The sequence below is a fragment of the Saccopteryx leptura genome, chromosome 4, assembly GCF_036850995.1.
Source record: "Saccopteryx leptura isolate mSacLep1 chromosome 4, mSacLep1_pri_phased_curated, whole genome shotgun sequence".
Lineage (NCBI taxonomy): Eukaryota > Metazoa > Chordata > Mammalia > Chiroptera > Emballonuridae > Saccopteryx > Saccopteryx leptura.
The window spans coordinates 191,620,325-191,634,557 of NC_089506.1; the positions used below are offsets into that span (position 1 = coordinate 191,620,325).

The window sequence follows — 14,233 nt, forward strand, 5'->3', positions numbered from 1 at the left end:
TCTAAAAATGAGTGTGTGATACTTGGTGTGAAATATCTTGATTAAAACAAAATCATATCCTAAGGCTAAAAATGAACCTCACGGCCTTTTAAATTAGTCACTGAGCATCATTAGTGACTGAAGTCTCATGTGGCAGTGTAAATGAATCATGACAAGAGAGGACAGCAGCAAAATAATGGCTTAGGACTGACAAGAGGTTGAAATGCAGCCTTATCTGTTTAATTTTGTAATGCAGTGCACAAATACCTCTAGAATAAGGATATGTGTGTATATAATAAAGGGGGAAAAAACTAGAAAAGACCCACTTTTGTGGGGTTATTTTATATCTGAGCAAGGAATTTAATTAGACTATAATTGAGATTGATCCCATCCCTAGAATCCTACCTAAATTTGAGTCCCCAGCCCTGTGGCTAGAAGAACCAAAAATTGTCTAGGGCATCCTTTTTTGGAAGTGAGCTGCTGAATCACACCAGGTACCACGGGTATCACAGCGCATGGTGATCAGCTTGGTATGCTTTGGCCTCACTGAGGACGAGCTGGTCTGAGCTAGCACCAGGAAGTGCTCACTTCTTACCAATTCCTTAGTGTACAGCAGCAGTTTCAAGCAATGTGCTGCAAAAATTTTTAAAACATGCAATGCCTGACTGTTCAGGAGCACTGACCTCTTTTCCCTTAGATTGTCAAACAAAAACAAATGACAACAGGCAACACAATAGTTGTCTGGTGTGAATGCCCTATCTTGAAACAAATATATGCCATATTATAATAGAGTTGCATCTTATTGGTCATGTCATATAATAAGGTTGTGTCTGATTGGCTAATTCTTGGTACCAGAAATCCTTATATGCAAATATAGGCACCTGAATTTTTTTTTAATTGCTTCGGAGCAAAAAGGGTATATAATTACTTTTTCCCCCCTAGTATGCTGCAGAATTTTAGCAGTTGATGTGTGCCATAAAATGGAAAAGGTTGAAAATCACTGGTCTAAATGGGTGCTCTGGCTCCACTTACCCTGGACTTTAATAACTATAAAGTTCTTGCTACCTTCTACCACCTTTCCAAATTTCTGGAAATTCCTGCCAATGAAAGCCTTCAATCCTAGCATTGTCCTTCCAACCAGATTGGCTTTGTCCTCTGTGCTATCCTCACTCCTTCAGAAACTGCACTGCCTGTAGAATAGACCGCCGCCACCACAGGCCTCCAGCCATCAACACAGCAAACTGGTGAACTGTCTGCTGCTCAAGTCCTTCGTCTCCCGGGTCCAGACCAAATACAGGATCAGCAACCTACAGTGATGGCCCAGCCTTTCACCCCAGGGGCCAAAGTAACGTGAAACAATTGGTTAGGTGCCGTTGTGTCCTATTATGAGAGTAAATAATTTCCAGACACGTCTTTCAGGTGACCCTCAACTACCTCAGGTTTGAAGGCCCTAAGTTAAGCTGATTATTCATAGGGACAAACCGAGGGGGTTCAGGTAAATCTTGGTGATCACACAATTGTCTCAAACTTATAACTTTCACACTTAGGTTTGCAAGGATGGGGTTGGGTTTGTTTTTCTTTTCTGTTTTTAACCTTCCCCCCCAATTTCCCATTAGAATAGTTCTTGTAAATGAATTTTATTTTTCACTGAGTGCCTACCTTCCCAGGGCAGGTAGCCACTGGCATTTGTTCCCTTCCAACAATACTTTTATTATGGTATTATGACCTTTGTATAATACATTGCATCTGTGTTTTCAATTTTTCAAATAAATATTTCAACCTGGCAATGGAGAATAATGGTGATAACTGACCAAAGTGGTCTTGAGGTCTGGGGTTCCAGTAAAAAACTTACATTTATATCTTGGGGTTCATTTAATCCACTTAAGCTCTCTATACCTCTAGGAGTATGTTCAAAATACAACATTTTATGAAGCAGAGAATTGCATTTCCTTTGCTGCTAGAGAGAAATTCTAGTTTGCACCCCTTAAATATGTTCCATCCTCCATACACTCCTGTCCCTGAAAATGATCAAAGTGGTTGGTACCATAATTTATCTAGAAGACCAGTATTTTGAGTACAAGTATATTCTGAGTAATACTCTAAAATTACATACTAAAAATTGTTGTTTATCTGAAATTCAAATTTAAAATACAAGGTGGCCTGTATATTACCTGCATAAAACCTGGGTTCTTAGGTTATGCATATGCCCTTCACTTTTAAGATGCAAAAGTAAACTGCTGCCTTAACACTAGATGGGAAAATACTTGGACAGAAGCTGCCAATCATAAGAGGATTCAGAGCCAGCCACTCAGCTACCAGAGGGTTTTCAGAGGGAGCTGACGGAATGGGGCTTGTTGCATGGTGACCTTTCCCTGACAGGACTGTCTGTAATCTAATTCTTGGCAATGTGTTAAACCAAGGGAACTACAGGGAAGAAGATGAGGAAGGCCTGGAGTTGGTAAGCAGGGTAATTGCCCAAATGATACATCAAGTAAGCTGAGAATGAAGTAATCAGAAGCTATAGAGTATAAGGTCAAAGAAACTGGAAAGGAAGAGAAGGAAAATAGTGCTGAAACCACCCCATGGGGAAGATGATCTGGATAAATACAGAAGGTGGGGAACACTAGCCTATGATTGTGCTTTTCTCCTGTGGCAGAATGCAAAGGAAAGCCTGCTCCTTTTGAAGCACCTCTGATAGACTGGATACTTGGTCACAGCTCTTGCAGATCAAGTGTGAATCGGTCCAGAAAGCCAAGCAGAGGGCTGCCTTGGAGTACACAGGGGCCCCATGCTTTGAAGTGCCTGGGGTATGGTTCTGGCCTCGGCCAGCAGGGTCATCCAGGCAGAGCTCTTCTCCCCTTCCAGATGCACTCCAGTCCTCAACACCCCCTACACCTGCATATGGTCTTGACTAGATGAAAAATGTATTCGAAATAGAACCAGAATAGTGTAAATTAGTCCCAATAAATGGAGGAGGAAGAGAGGTGACAGAAGCAAGCAGTTTGTGGTAAGAGGAATTTCAGAGTTTGAAACCCACAAAAAGGGTTTTTCTTCGATGTTCAGACTCGTAGAACAGGTGGTAGCTGTTGAGTTTGGGCCAGACCTTGTGATAGAATGACCCCTTAGCACATAAAAAGCAAAGTGCCAGCCCTGGCCGGTTGGCTCAGCGGTAGAGCGTCGGCCTAGCGTGCGGAGGACCCGGGTTCAATTCCCGGCCAGGGCACATAGGAGAAGCGCCCATTTGCTTCTCCACCCCTCCGCCGCGCTTTCCTCTCTGTCTCTCTCTTCCCCTCCCGCAGAATAGGCTCCATGGCTCCATTGGAGCAAAGATGGCCCGGGCGTTGGGGATGGCTCTGTGGCCTCTGCCTCAGGCGCTAGAGTGGCTCTGGTCGCAACATGGCGACGCCCAGGATGGGCAGAGCGTCGCCCCCATGGTGGGCCTGCCGGGTGGATCCCGGTTGGGCGTATGCGGGAGTCTGTCTGACTGTCTCTCCCTGTTTCCAGCTTCAGAAAAATGAAGAAAAAGAAAAAGAAAAAAAAAGTGCCCATTGGGTTTGTATTGTCTAAATGTCGTTTTCCACCCAGTCCACAACAATCCGAGTAACTTACAAAGAATGAAACGAATATCAACCAACCAACCCTGGGAAATCTCCAGCTGTGTGGGGTACTCTGTAGGGGAGTTGGGGTGTCCTAGAAAAACCTTGCACTTGCAAGGAGTAGAGCTGAGGATTTGGGCTCTCAAAGAGCCACAGCCTTGCAGGAACTTGCTACCCCAGGAAACTGGTGCCGGGACTGAACAAACTCCTCTCCATGTTGGATTCCCTGAGTCTGCGAGGTGAAAGAGAACGGGAGCTTCACTATGTGATCCTGTGACCCTGGACTGGACTCTAGGGCCCCACCCACAGCAGGGAGCACCCTACTCTTGTTGCCCAGCAACCGGCTCCCTTGTGCCCCTGTCGCAGGAGGCGCCCACAGTGATGCGTGGTGCGTGTCGGAGCCACGCAGTTTCCGCCTATTCGGGGTGGGCTGGCCAGGGAGGCCAGGTCCTCAGGGCCAGGACTGGCTCACGTCGCGGCCTTGCTGGCGACAGCCACTTGAACTGGCTTGTTGCCGGAGCCAGGCCACAGTCTGGAGGTGCACAGTCTGGTAAGCCCCTTCCACGCTCTCGGGCTGCCGAGGCCTCACGTCTCACCGAGGCTCGCCTCTGGGCTGGTCACCCGCAGCTTCAGACTCAGATGAGATTGATGAAAGCAGAGGGTTGGGCGCTTGGATTTGTCAAGCAGGTCATAATTAAAAGGCAGTTCAGCGCGTAGTAACTGCGCAGCGTTTGTTGCTTAGCATCGCCATAGCAGTTCATTCCTTGTCTTTGTTGCTGGCTCCTGTGCTCTCTCATGGGTCCCACAATGCCACTCCTTCCAGGAGATCCAGCCCCTCTTCTCTGCCTGTTGCTCCTTTCCTGGTTTCTACTTCTCAGTTCGGCACCACATCTCTGTTCAGGGTTCTGTTCGTGGCACTCTTAACAGATATTGGTCTGCTACATCTCAATTACCAAGGTTGTTTAGATGGCTCCTAATGCTCTTCTTTAACAGGACTTCTGAGCTCTAGGACTGCATAGGGCAACATTATGTGCCTTTTTCCATCCCTCAGACTGTTATCTAAATCTGAAGCCACAATACACACTTCCTCTCACAATCTCCCACCTCCTTTGTGCTCACTAAACTCACCAGTCACTAAGGCATGAAACTGTCATATTTGACTCCTAACCACCTCTTCAGCCCCATTATCTTGTGAGGTGTCAGGTCCTATAAAGCTATTCCCATCATTCTGTCCTTTGCCTTTTTATTTCCCTTTCACAAGTCCTTCAACCTCTGTGCCATTTCTTCACTTAGTTTTCTTCCTGCTCCTCAGACTGGATAAATTCAAAGGACCTGTCTTCAAGTTTTCTGATCTTTCTTTTTACTTCTCAGATCTGCTGTTGAATGCCTCTAGTGGATTTTTTTTTTTCATTTCAGTTCAAGTAGTTTTCAGCCGAGAATTTCTGGTTGGTTCCTTTCTATAACTTTTTATTGTTACTCTCATTTTGTTCATCTACTGTTTTCCTTATTTTCTTTAGTTCTTTGTCCATGGTTCCCTGAACTCATTGAGCATATTTAAGGTGGCTGATTTATTTATTTACTTTCTTATATTTTATTTTGAGAGTTTATTAAAGCTGAGGAGAGTAAAACAGGAAGGGCTTAAGATAGAGGAAAGAAGAGGTGAGAGCCTAGATATGGCTGCTTGGGCTCTCTGGACATGTCACAATAAAGAAATGAGCCTAGGTGGGGCTACTTTATCTCACTGGAAAGTCAGAGAAAAGGAGCCTTTGAGACAGGTTCAGGGTGTTAGCTTGGGAGGAGCTGCCGCTGCCTATTGCTCCCCTGGTTGCTTGTCTCATGGGGACCCTTAGAGTTGAAGAGATGCAGCCCTGAAAGGGAAAAATGGCATGGAGTACTCCCTAGAGGGAGAGTGCTCCCTGGGTCCCTCATCTTTTTTATTTTAAAATCATTTTTACTTTTCAAGTACACTTGACATACATTATTATATTAATTTCAGTTATACACTGCAGTGATTAGACATTATATCACTTACTAAGTGATCATCCCAATAAATCTCACACCCATCTGATACCATACAAAATTACTAGAATAGTATTGACTATATTCCTTATGTTGTACGTCACATCCCCATGACTATTCTATAACAACCTAGCCGTACTTCTTTTTTTTTTTTTTTTTTTTTTTTTAGAGAGAGAGAGAGAAGGGGGAGGAGCAGGAAGCATCAACTCCCATATGTGCCTTGACCAGGCAAGCCCAAGGCTTTGAACTGGCAACCTCAGTGTTCCAGGTCAATGCTTTATCCCACTGCGCCACCACAGGTCAGGCCCTAGCCGTACTTCTTAATCCCTTCACATTTTATGCCCTTCCCCCAACCACCCTCCCATCTGGCAACCATCAAAATGTTCTCTATTTATGAGCCTGTTTCTATTCTGCTTGTCTATTTTATTTTTTAGATTCCATTGTTGACATGTATTTATTGCCACATTTTTGTTCATATTTTTTATCTTTTCTTTTTTTTCTTCTTCTTAAAGAACAACCTTAACATTTCATGTAAGACTGGTTTGGTGGTGATGAACTTTTTTAGCTTTTTCTTGTCTGGGAAGCTCTTTGTCTGTCTTTCATCTCTAAATGATAACTTTTCTGGGTAATCTATTGGTCCTTTCATTTCATCACCTTGAATATTTCTTGCCACTCCCTTCTGGTCTGCAAAGTTTCTACTGAGAAATCAGCTGACAGTCTTAGGGGAGCTTCCTTGCAGGTAACTAACTGCTTTTCTCTTGCTGCTTTTAAGATTCTTTCTTTGTCAGCCTGACCTGTGGTGGCACAGTGAGTAAAGTGTTGGCCTGGAATGCTGAGGTCACCAGTTCAAAACTTCAGGCTTTCCTGGTCAAGGCACATATGGAAGTTGATGCTTCCTGCTCCTCTCCACCTCCTCTCTGTCTCTCTCTCTCTCCTCACTAAAATAAATAAATAATTAAAGAAAAAGATTCTCTCTTTGTCTTTAACCTATGGATTTTTAATTATGATGTGATCTTGATATGGGTCTTTTTGGGTTCATTTTGTTTGGAACTCTCTGATCTTCCTGGACTTGTAGGTCTATTTCCTTCACCAAGTTAGGAAAGTTTTCTGTCATTATTTTTTCAAATAAGTTTTCAATTTCTTGCTCTCTCTTTTCTAGCACCCCCACAATATGAAATGTTGGTATGCTTGAAGTTGTCCCAGAAGCTCTTTACACTATCCTCATTATTTTGGATTCTTCTTTTTGCTGTTCTGGTTGGGTTGTTTTTGCTTCCTTATATTCCAAATTGCTAATTTGATTCTCAGTTTCATCTACTCTACTGTTGATTCCCTATAAATTATTCTTCATTTCAGTCAGTGTATCCTTTTTCTTCTTTTTTTTAAGACCTTATTCATTGACTTTAGAGAGAAAAGAAGGGAGGAGCAGAAAGCATCAACTTGAAAATTCTTGCATGTGCCTTGACTGGGCAAGCCTGGGGTCTTGAAATGGCAACCTCAGCTTTCTAGGTTGATGTTCCATACACTGCGCCACCACAGGTCAGGCACAGCCTTCATTTATAACATGGTCCTATTTTATGCTGTTGAGGTACTTACTAAGTTCACTGAACATCCTTAGAACCAGTGGTCTGAACTCTGAATCTGGTAGATTGCTTATCTCCATTTTGTTTAGTTATTTTTCTGGAGTTTTGTTCCATTCTTTCATCTGGGACATGTTTCTTTGTCTCCTCATTTTGGAAGCCTCCCTATGTTTGTTTCTATGTATTAGGAAGAGCTGCTATGTCTCCCAGGCTTTGTAGAGTGGCCTAATGTAGTAGGTGTTCTTTAGGGTCCAGAGGCACAGTCTGTGTGATTACACAGGCTGGACACTTGAGGTGTACCCATTGTGTGAGCCATGTACACCCTCCTACCGTAGTTGAGCTTTGATTGCTCTTGGCACATAATGGGAGAGATTTACATCCAGGCCAATCAGTTGCAAGGACTGGCTGAGACCGCCAACCACTGACCTCCATATGGAAGATCAGCTGTGAAGGGGCCCACCCCACAGACCAGGACTTACTTCAGTGGGGCTCTAATGCCTGTTGAGTCCATCCCTTGAGTGTCACTTGTGGAGATGGTTGGGTGGTGATGCTTTAATCATGTTATGAAGCTGTCCACTGGGTACACTGGCTCCACTGGGGCCTCCTGGGAGGTGCAGGCCAAGGTCAGCTGCCACTTGTGTTCTGCCCGGGGCCCACCCAGCACAAGCTAGAAAGCAATTTGCAGATGACTGCTACTTGTGCTGGGTGGGATTAGAGTGAGGCCAAGCTGTGAACCAAAGCCAGCTGCTGCTAGTGCCAGGGCTGGAGCCACTTAGCAAGCAAACTTGACTTGAAGGAACTGCTGAGCTAAAGCCAGCCCTGGAGCCACTTAACAAGAGCTACAGGGCACACTGAGCCCAGATGCTACTTGTTTGAGAGATTTTAGAAAATTCTGTAGCATTAGTCAAGACAGGCCATTCCAATGGAAAAGCCACTGGAAACAACATGGGTGGGCCCGCAAGTTAAGTGGGGCAAAGTATCAGGGAATCAGCAGGGTAGGGCAAACAGTGTGAGCCATGTTGATGAAGTTTCAAATATAGGGCCTGCCTGCTAGCTCTGTGGAGGGAGGGCTCATCAAAAGCAAAAGGGACTCTGACAGCACTTCTGTCTGGGAGAAAGTACTCCTGCTCCAGCTCTCATTCTGATGCTGGACAATTCAGTTCCTCCCCTTATGTCTCTGGTGCCTTTCAACTTGCTGCCCCAATGCTGGAGGTCAGAGGGAGTCTGAGTAAGTCTGTGCATGGCCCCTTTAAGAGGAACTGCCTGGGATTCCAGCAGCCCTCCATCTCCCTCAGCCTCAATCCTCACTGGTTTTTACAGACAGAAGTTATGGGGACTTCTCTTCCTGGCACTAAAACCCTAGAATGGGGTGCCTGCTATGGGGCTGGGACCCTTTCATCCTCAGGAGGCCCCTCTGCAGCCAAGATGTCCTTACCAAATTTTTTTTGAGTGAGAGACAGAAAGGCATACAGGAATGAAGAGAGATGAGAAGAATCAGTTTGTAGTCACAGCATTTTAGTTGTTCCTTGATTGCTCCTCATATATACCATGACTGGGGGGGGGGGGCTCCAGCCAAGCCAGAGACCCCTTGCTCAAGCCAGCAACCTTGGGGTTCAAGCCAGTGACCATGGGATCATGTCAATGATCCTATACTTAAGCCAGCAACCCCACGCTCAAGTTGATGAGCTTTCACTCAACCCAGATGAGCCTGCTTGCAAGCCAATGACCTTGGGGTTTTGAACCTGGGGCCTCCAGCATCCTAGGTCAATGCTCTATCATGTTCTATCCACTGCGCCACCGTCTGGTCAGACTTATCTTTTTGCTGTTGTTGAGAACTGTACATTCCAAGTTTTATAATGTGGTAATTCTCAAAATATGATCCTCTTAGTCATCAGGAATTTCTAAATTTTGCTTGTTGAGGGTTGGAACTGTATATTACTTTTCCAAACTATTTTTGCAAAGTGTATATTCCTTGTTTTTAATTTTTTGGTGGTTATTTAACTTTATTATATTTTAAAATCTAAGAACTGTGTAAAACATAGTAGTTATACAAACACCTGAGGACGATTCAACTGGGCACAGCAACTTCACACAATTTGAAAGAAGATTAAAATTACTGATTAGAATTTTGTCTTATAACACAATCGGAATAACATAGATTTTCTAAAAAGAAAATATGCATTCTGGCCACTGGTGAACATGTTATTGGCATTTACAACAAATGGCTAATACAGTTAGCACCAATTCTCATTGCTTATAAACATTACTAAAAGTGTTATATAACAATGTAATACACAATAACATAATAACAATAAACATATTTGACTCAATATTTCTAATTTTGAAAATAAAATCCAAAATGACAAATCAGAACTAACGTACCTTCCAAAGTTTAGGAGAATAAATAGTTCAGAAAGCAAATTAACTAGAAACATTACACAGGTCTGAGAACTTCCCTGTATGGAAACCCTGAAGAGTGAGCTGAGAGGTACTTGTGATGACACATGGTGGGCATATTTTTTACAGAATAAAAACATCACTGTATGTAGATTTAATCTTTACCTCTGTAGAAGTGCAAAGTGCCATTTTAAGTTAAAAAAGATTTACATGTGTATGTTTTAGATATAGAGTAGATGTAAATATGAAATAGTATCTATTTGAAGAATAAACACAGCATACATCTTTTAAAAATTGGGACATAGAGCCTGCTGGTGGTGCAACAGTAGATACAGTGTCAACCTGGTATGCTGAGGTCCCCAGTTTGAAATGCTGAGGTAGCTGGCTGAGCACGGGTTTGTGGGCTTGAGCAAAGGTTTGCCGGCTTGAGCATGGGATTATTGAGATGATCCCAAGATTGTTGGCTTAAGCCCAAAGGTCGCTGCCTTGAGCAAAGGGTCAAAGGCTCTGCTTCAGCCCCTGGGTCAAGGCATATATGAGAAGCAATCAATGAATAACTCAAGTGAAGCAACTATGAGTTGATGCTTCTCACTCTCTCTCTCCCTTTTTCTCGCTCTCTCCCTACCTGTCTTTCTAAAAAAAAAAAAAAAGAAAAAGAAAAAAAAAAAAAGCCTGACCAGGCGGTGGCAGAGTGGATAGAGCATCGGACTGGGAAGCGGAGGACCCAGGTTCAAGACCCCGAGGTCGCCAGCTTGAGTGCGGGCTCATCTGGTTTGAGCAAAGCTCACCAGCTTGGACCCAAGGTCGCTGGCTTGAGCAAGGTGTTACTCAGTCTGCTGTAGCCCCACAGTCAAGGCACATATGAGAAGGCAATCAATGAACAACTAAGGTGTCGCAATGAAAAACTAATGATTGATGCTTCTCATCTCTCCGTTCCTGTCTGTCTGTCCCTATCTATTCCCTCTCTTTGACTCTCTCTCTGTCTTTGTAAAATAAATAAATAAATAAATAAATTTTAAAAAAAGAAATCTTAGACATAGGCATCCTCACAGAGAGATGTGAGCTATAAATTGTTAAACATCTGTGCTTAGCCAAAAAAAACGTTTTTTTTAAGTGAGAGGAGGGGAGATGATGAGACAGTTTCCTGCAAGAGCCCTGACTGAGATCCACCTGACAACCGCTGCCTGGGGCCAATGTTCAAATCAACCATGAGGCTGATGTGCTTGACCATCCAAGCTATCCTCAGTGCCCAGGGCCAACGTTTGAACCAATCTAGCCACTGGCTGCAGGAGGGGAAGAGGGAAAGAAGGGGGAGAGAAGCAGATGGTCACTTCTCTTGTGTGCCCTGACCAGGAATTGACTCCAGAACGTCCATACACTGGGCCAATACTCTATCCACTGACCCAGCCATCCAGGGCCGCAAAATATTTTTAAAGTCTTAAAATAATAGGTATTTAAAGTAAAAGAATATAACCAGACTCTACCCAAAACACCTTGTAATATAAGATCTATTGCATAAAATAACCATTCTATTATCTTATAATTTATATTAAAAAACTGGTAAGAACACCGTGAAAGCTTATAAGGTTGATTTTTTTTCATTAAATAGGAACAAATACAACATACAGAAAAAATAATAACAAAAAGGAAAATAATTTATCTGGCTAGTCCATTTCAGGAAACTGCTAGAATAAGAACAGAACACTATAATAACACATAAAATGTTTCAGAAAAATGATATCTACAGTTGTATCATATCTTTAAATTCTCTTCTAAGGAAAATTTCTGTTGAATTTTTTAAAAGAACTTGTCAATCCTTATAGTTTATTTTTTGGGTTTTGATATTTTGGTTTTACATATATACATTAGCCAAAATTAAAAGTACTTCTCTATTTTCTGTATGAAGTATATTTGTAAACTGTACAATGACAACAATAAAAAACAAACTGCCAATTTGAATATGCTAACGGTAACATGTGAAATGGTTTCTAAAGAAGTAGACTGGACTGTAACGTAGTTCTGCAATTCTGTATATAATATATTTTTAGAGGAACCTTCTACAACACAAAAATTTCTAAGGGCAGCAAAATTATTCTACAACAAGATGACATTGGTCTCCCCAGAATTAAGGCCAATCTAAATCTACACAAATGTTTTTCAAATATCGACATTTTTTCTCCTCTAAGCTTTTCAGTGTTGTGGCACCACTTCAGAGCTGTCCCCAATTTGAGCCCGATATACTTCATCATCATGTCACTCTTGAATAGTAGCAGAGCTTTTCCATCAATGTCATGTTGCTTCAAGAGATCCATGACGGGGGTGAGTGTCTCAGGATCTATATGTTGCAGACACAGGATCACTTCCTCTACAGACCAAGTTGAAGGGCCATCAGAGTCGTTTTGTTTTAGCATACAAGGGTCAGTTCCAACTGATGAACTTGTACTGAAGCTGGCCAGGATGCAGAGGGATGAGGCAGTATGCCTGAGGCTCTTATTTTCCAGCTAAATTGGGTAAGCCATCCTCTCCGGACTGTGTGCCACAATGGCCTTGCCTTGGCCCAGCATGGCTGCAGGTCTTGATATGGAAGCTCAGGCAGCTGAGAAGATATTAATGGTACTGGGAGTCCCTGGGCTGGCAAAGCACAGCATGGAAGAGGAGCCCTGCACTGAATCACTGGGTGTGTCATGGGGCTGATAGGACTGTGAAGATGGAAATCATTGGACTCTGGCTGAGGCATGGCTCCTGCTCACAGCAGAGCAACTCCTGATCTGTCCTGGGAATCCTCTGACTGGTGAGATGCTCCTACAGGGCTGCTCTGGGAAGTATTTTCTGACCTTTCTACTGGCATTGTTGTGCTGTCACTTTCAGGGTAAGAGAACGAAGAGGGGAGGGAGGAGGCTCCTTCTTTATTTTCTGCAACTTGATCTTTCTAGAAAGCCAATAATTATAATTTTTGTATGCATACCTAAGTCGGTGATTTTGACACACTGATTTCATATGAAAATGGTAAATTTTTGAAACCTTTTCATTAATGACATTAAACTTCTTATTCAAGTTTTGAATAGCATTGTGGACGATCTAGCAATGGCTCAAGACATCTAGAAACCTCTGTTGCTCTTCATTATATAGTATATGTCAGACAGAATACTTTTCTGGCATGTTGATTTCACTGGAGCAGCTGGACATCTTTGTGCAACAGGAGTAATTCCACTTCCTCTGAGTTGGACCTAATTATTTTTAAACTTTGTGAAACTGCTTGGTTACCTGGGACTGGTAAATCTACTCCTCTTCTGGCAACAGATTCTGCCACCCCAGCCTCTGGAGGACACAGGGACCAGGTAGCTGTGACCCATCTCCCCTAGTGGCAATGGTGAAGAAAAGTGTATTCCTTGTTTTTGTGAAGCCACTGTTTTTTTAATCTGATAGATTCCCCCTGGGGAACCCAGTGCTCAGAGGCACGAATGCAAGGCAAGCATCTGTGCTGGTCCTCAGGGACCCATAAAACTGACCAAAATGTGTAATCCCCGATTATTGGAGGATAGGATTTCCACTGCCTGCAATGGCACCAGCCAGCTTCTTCAGGAATGCAGGCTGCTATCCATATAGCTGCAACATGTCTAAGAAATGGGGGATGGCCTGACCAGGCGGCGGCGCAGTGGATAGTGTCGGACTGGGATGCGGAGGACCCAGGTTCAAGACCCCGAGGTCGCCAGCTTGAGCATGGGCTCATCTGGTTTGAGCAAAGCTCACCAGCTTGAGCCCAAGGTCGCTGGCTCAAGCAGGGGTTACTCAGTCTGCTATAGCCCCACGGTCAAGGCACATATGAGAAGGCAATCAATGAACAACTAAGGTGTTGCAACGAAAAACTAATGATTGATGCTTCTCATCTCTCCGTTCCTGTCTGTCTGTCCCTATCTATCCCTCTCTCTGACTCTGTCGCTGTAAAAAAAAAAAAAAAAAAAAGAAATGGGGGATGTTTTACTGTTTGCATATGCTGCTTATGTGTGAAAGAGCAGCAATCTCTCCCTTCATTCTCATTTTTAACTACCTCTGGCTATTAACTTTCTGGTCATGTTCCAGAGTTCCAAAATAGTTTATTTCAATTACTCTTCCCTGCTCAGTGGTCGCTTTGATGATGGGACCAACTCCTAGGGTTTCCTACTCTGCCATTTTGTGTGACATTTGAGTTATATTTTTTAAAAAGTATATTCTGACTGTGTCTGTCTTTTTAATTGGCCTGTATAGACAATTTACATTTAATATAATTTTTTGTTAGGATTTAAGTCTGCCATTTTACTTATTTTCTACTTGTTTCCTCTTTTTGTTTGTACCTTTTTCATTCCCTTTTCTTATGAGATACTTGGATATTTTTTGTACATAATTTAAATATATATCTACAGAATAGTTTTTTAACATATCTCTCTTTGTATAGATTTGTAATGGTTGCCATAGAGATGATATTATACATACTTTTACCAGTTCAAGTGGAATGTAGAAATTTTACCACCGTTAGGTCCTTTTTCCTTCTTCATAATATGGTTGTCGTAAATAATACCTCTGTATACACTGAAAACCACATGAGACAGTGTTTTGCTTTTTTTTTTTTTTTAAGTGAGAAGAGGGGAGATAGTGGGACAGACTCCTGCATGCACCCTGACTGGGATC

General features: G+C 42.9%; 1 protein-coding gene across 1 annotated transcript; it reads right to left on the reverse strand.

The window, feature by feature from the left end:
• Positions 1-5,360: 5,360 nt before the first annotated feature.
• Positions 5,361-13,641, reverse strand: LOC136403348 (sex comb on midleg-like protein 1). Its single transcript, XM_066381986.1, is given in 5 exon segments — positions 5,361-5,443; positions 11,715-12,016; positions 12,319-12,464; positions 12,467-12,684; positions 13,617-13,641. Coding segments are annotated over 5 exon segments (774 nt in total).
• Between the last annotated feature and the right edge of the window lie 592 nt (positions 13,642-14,233).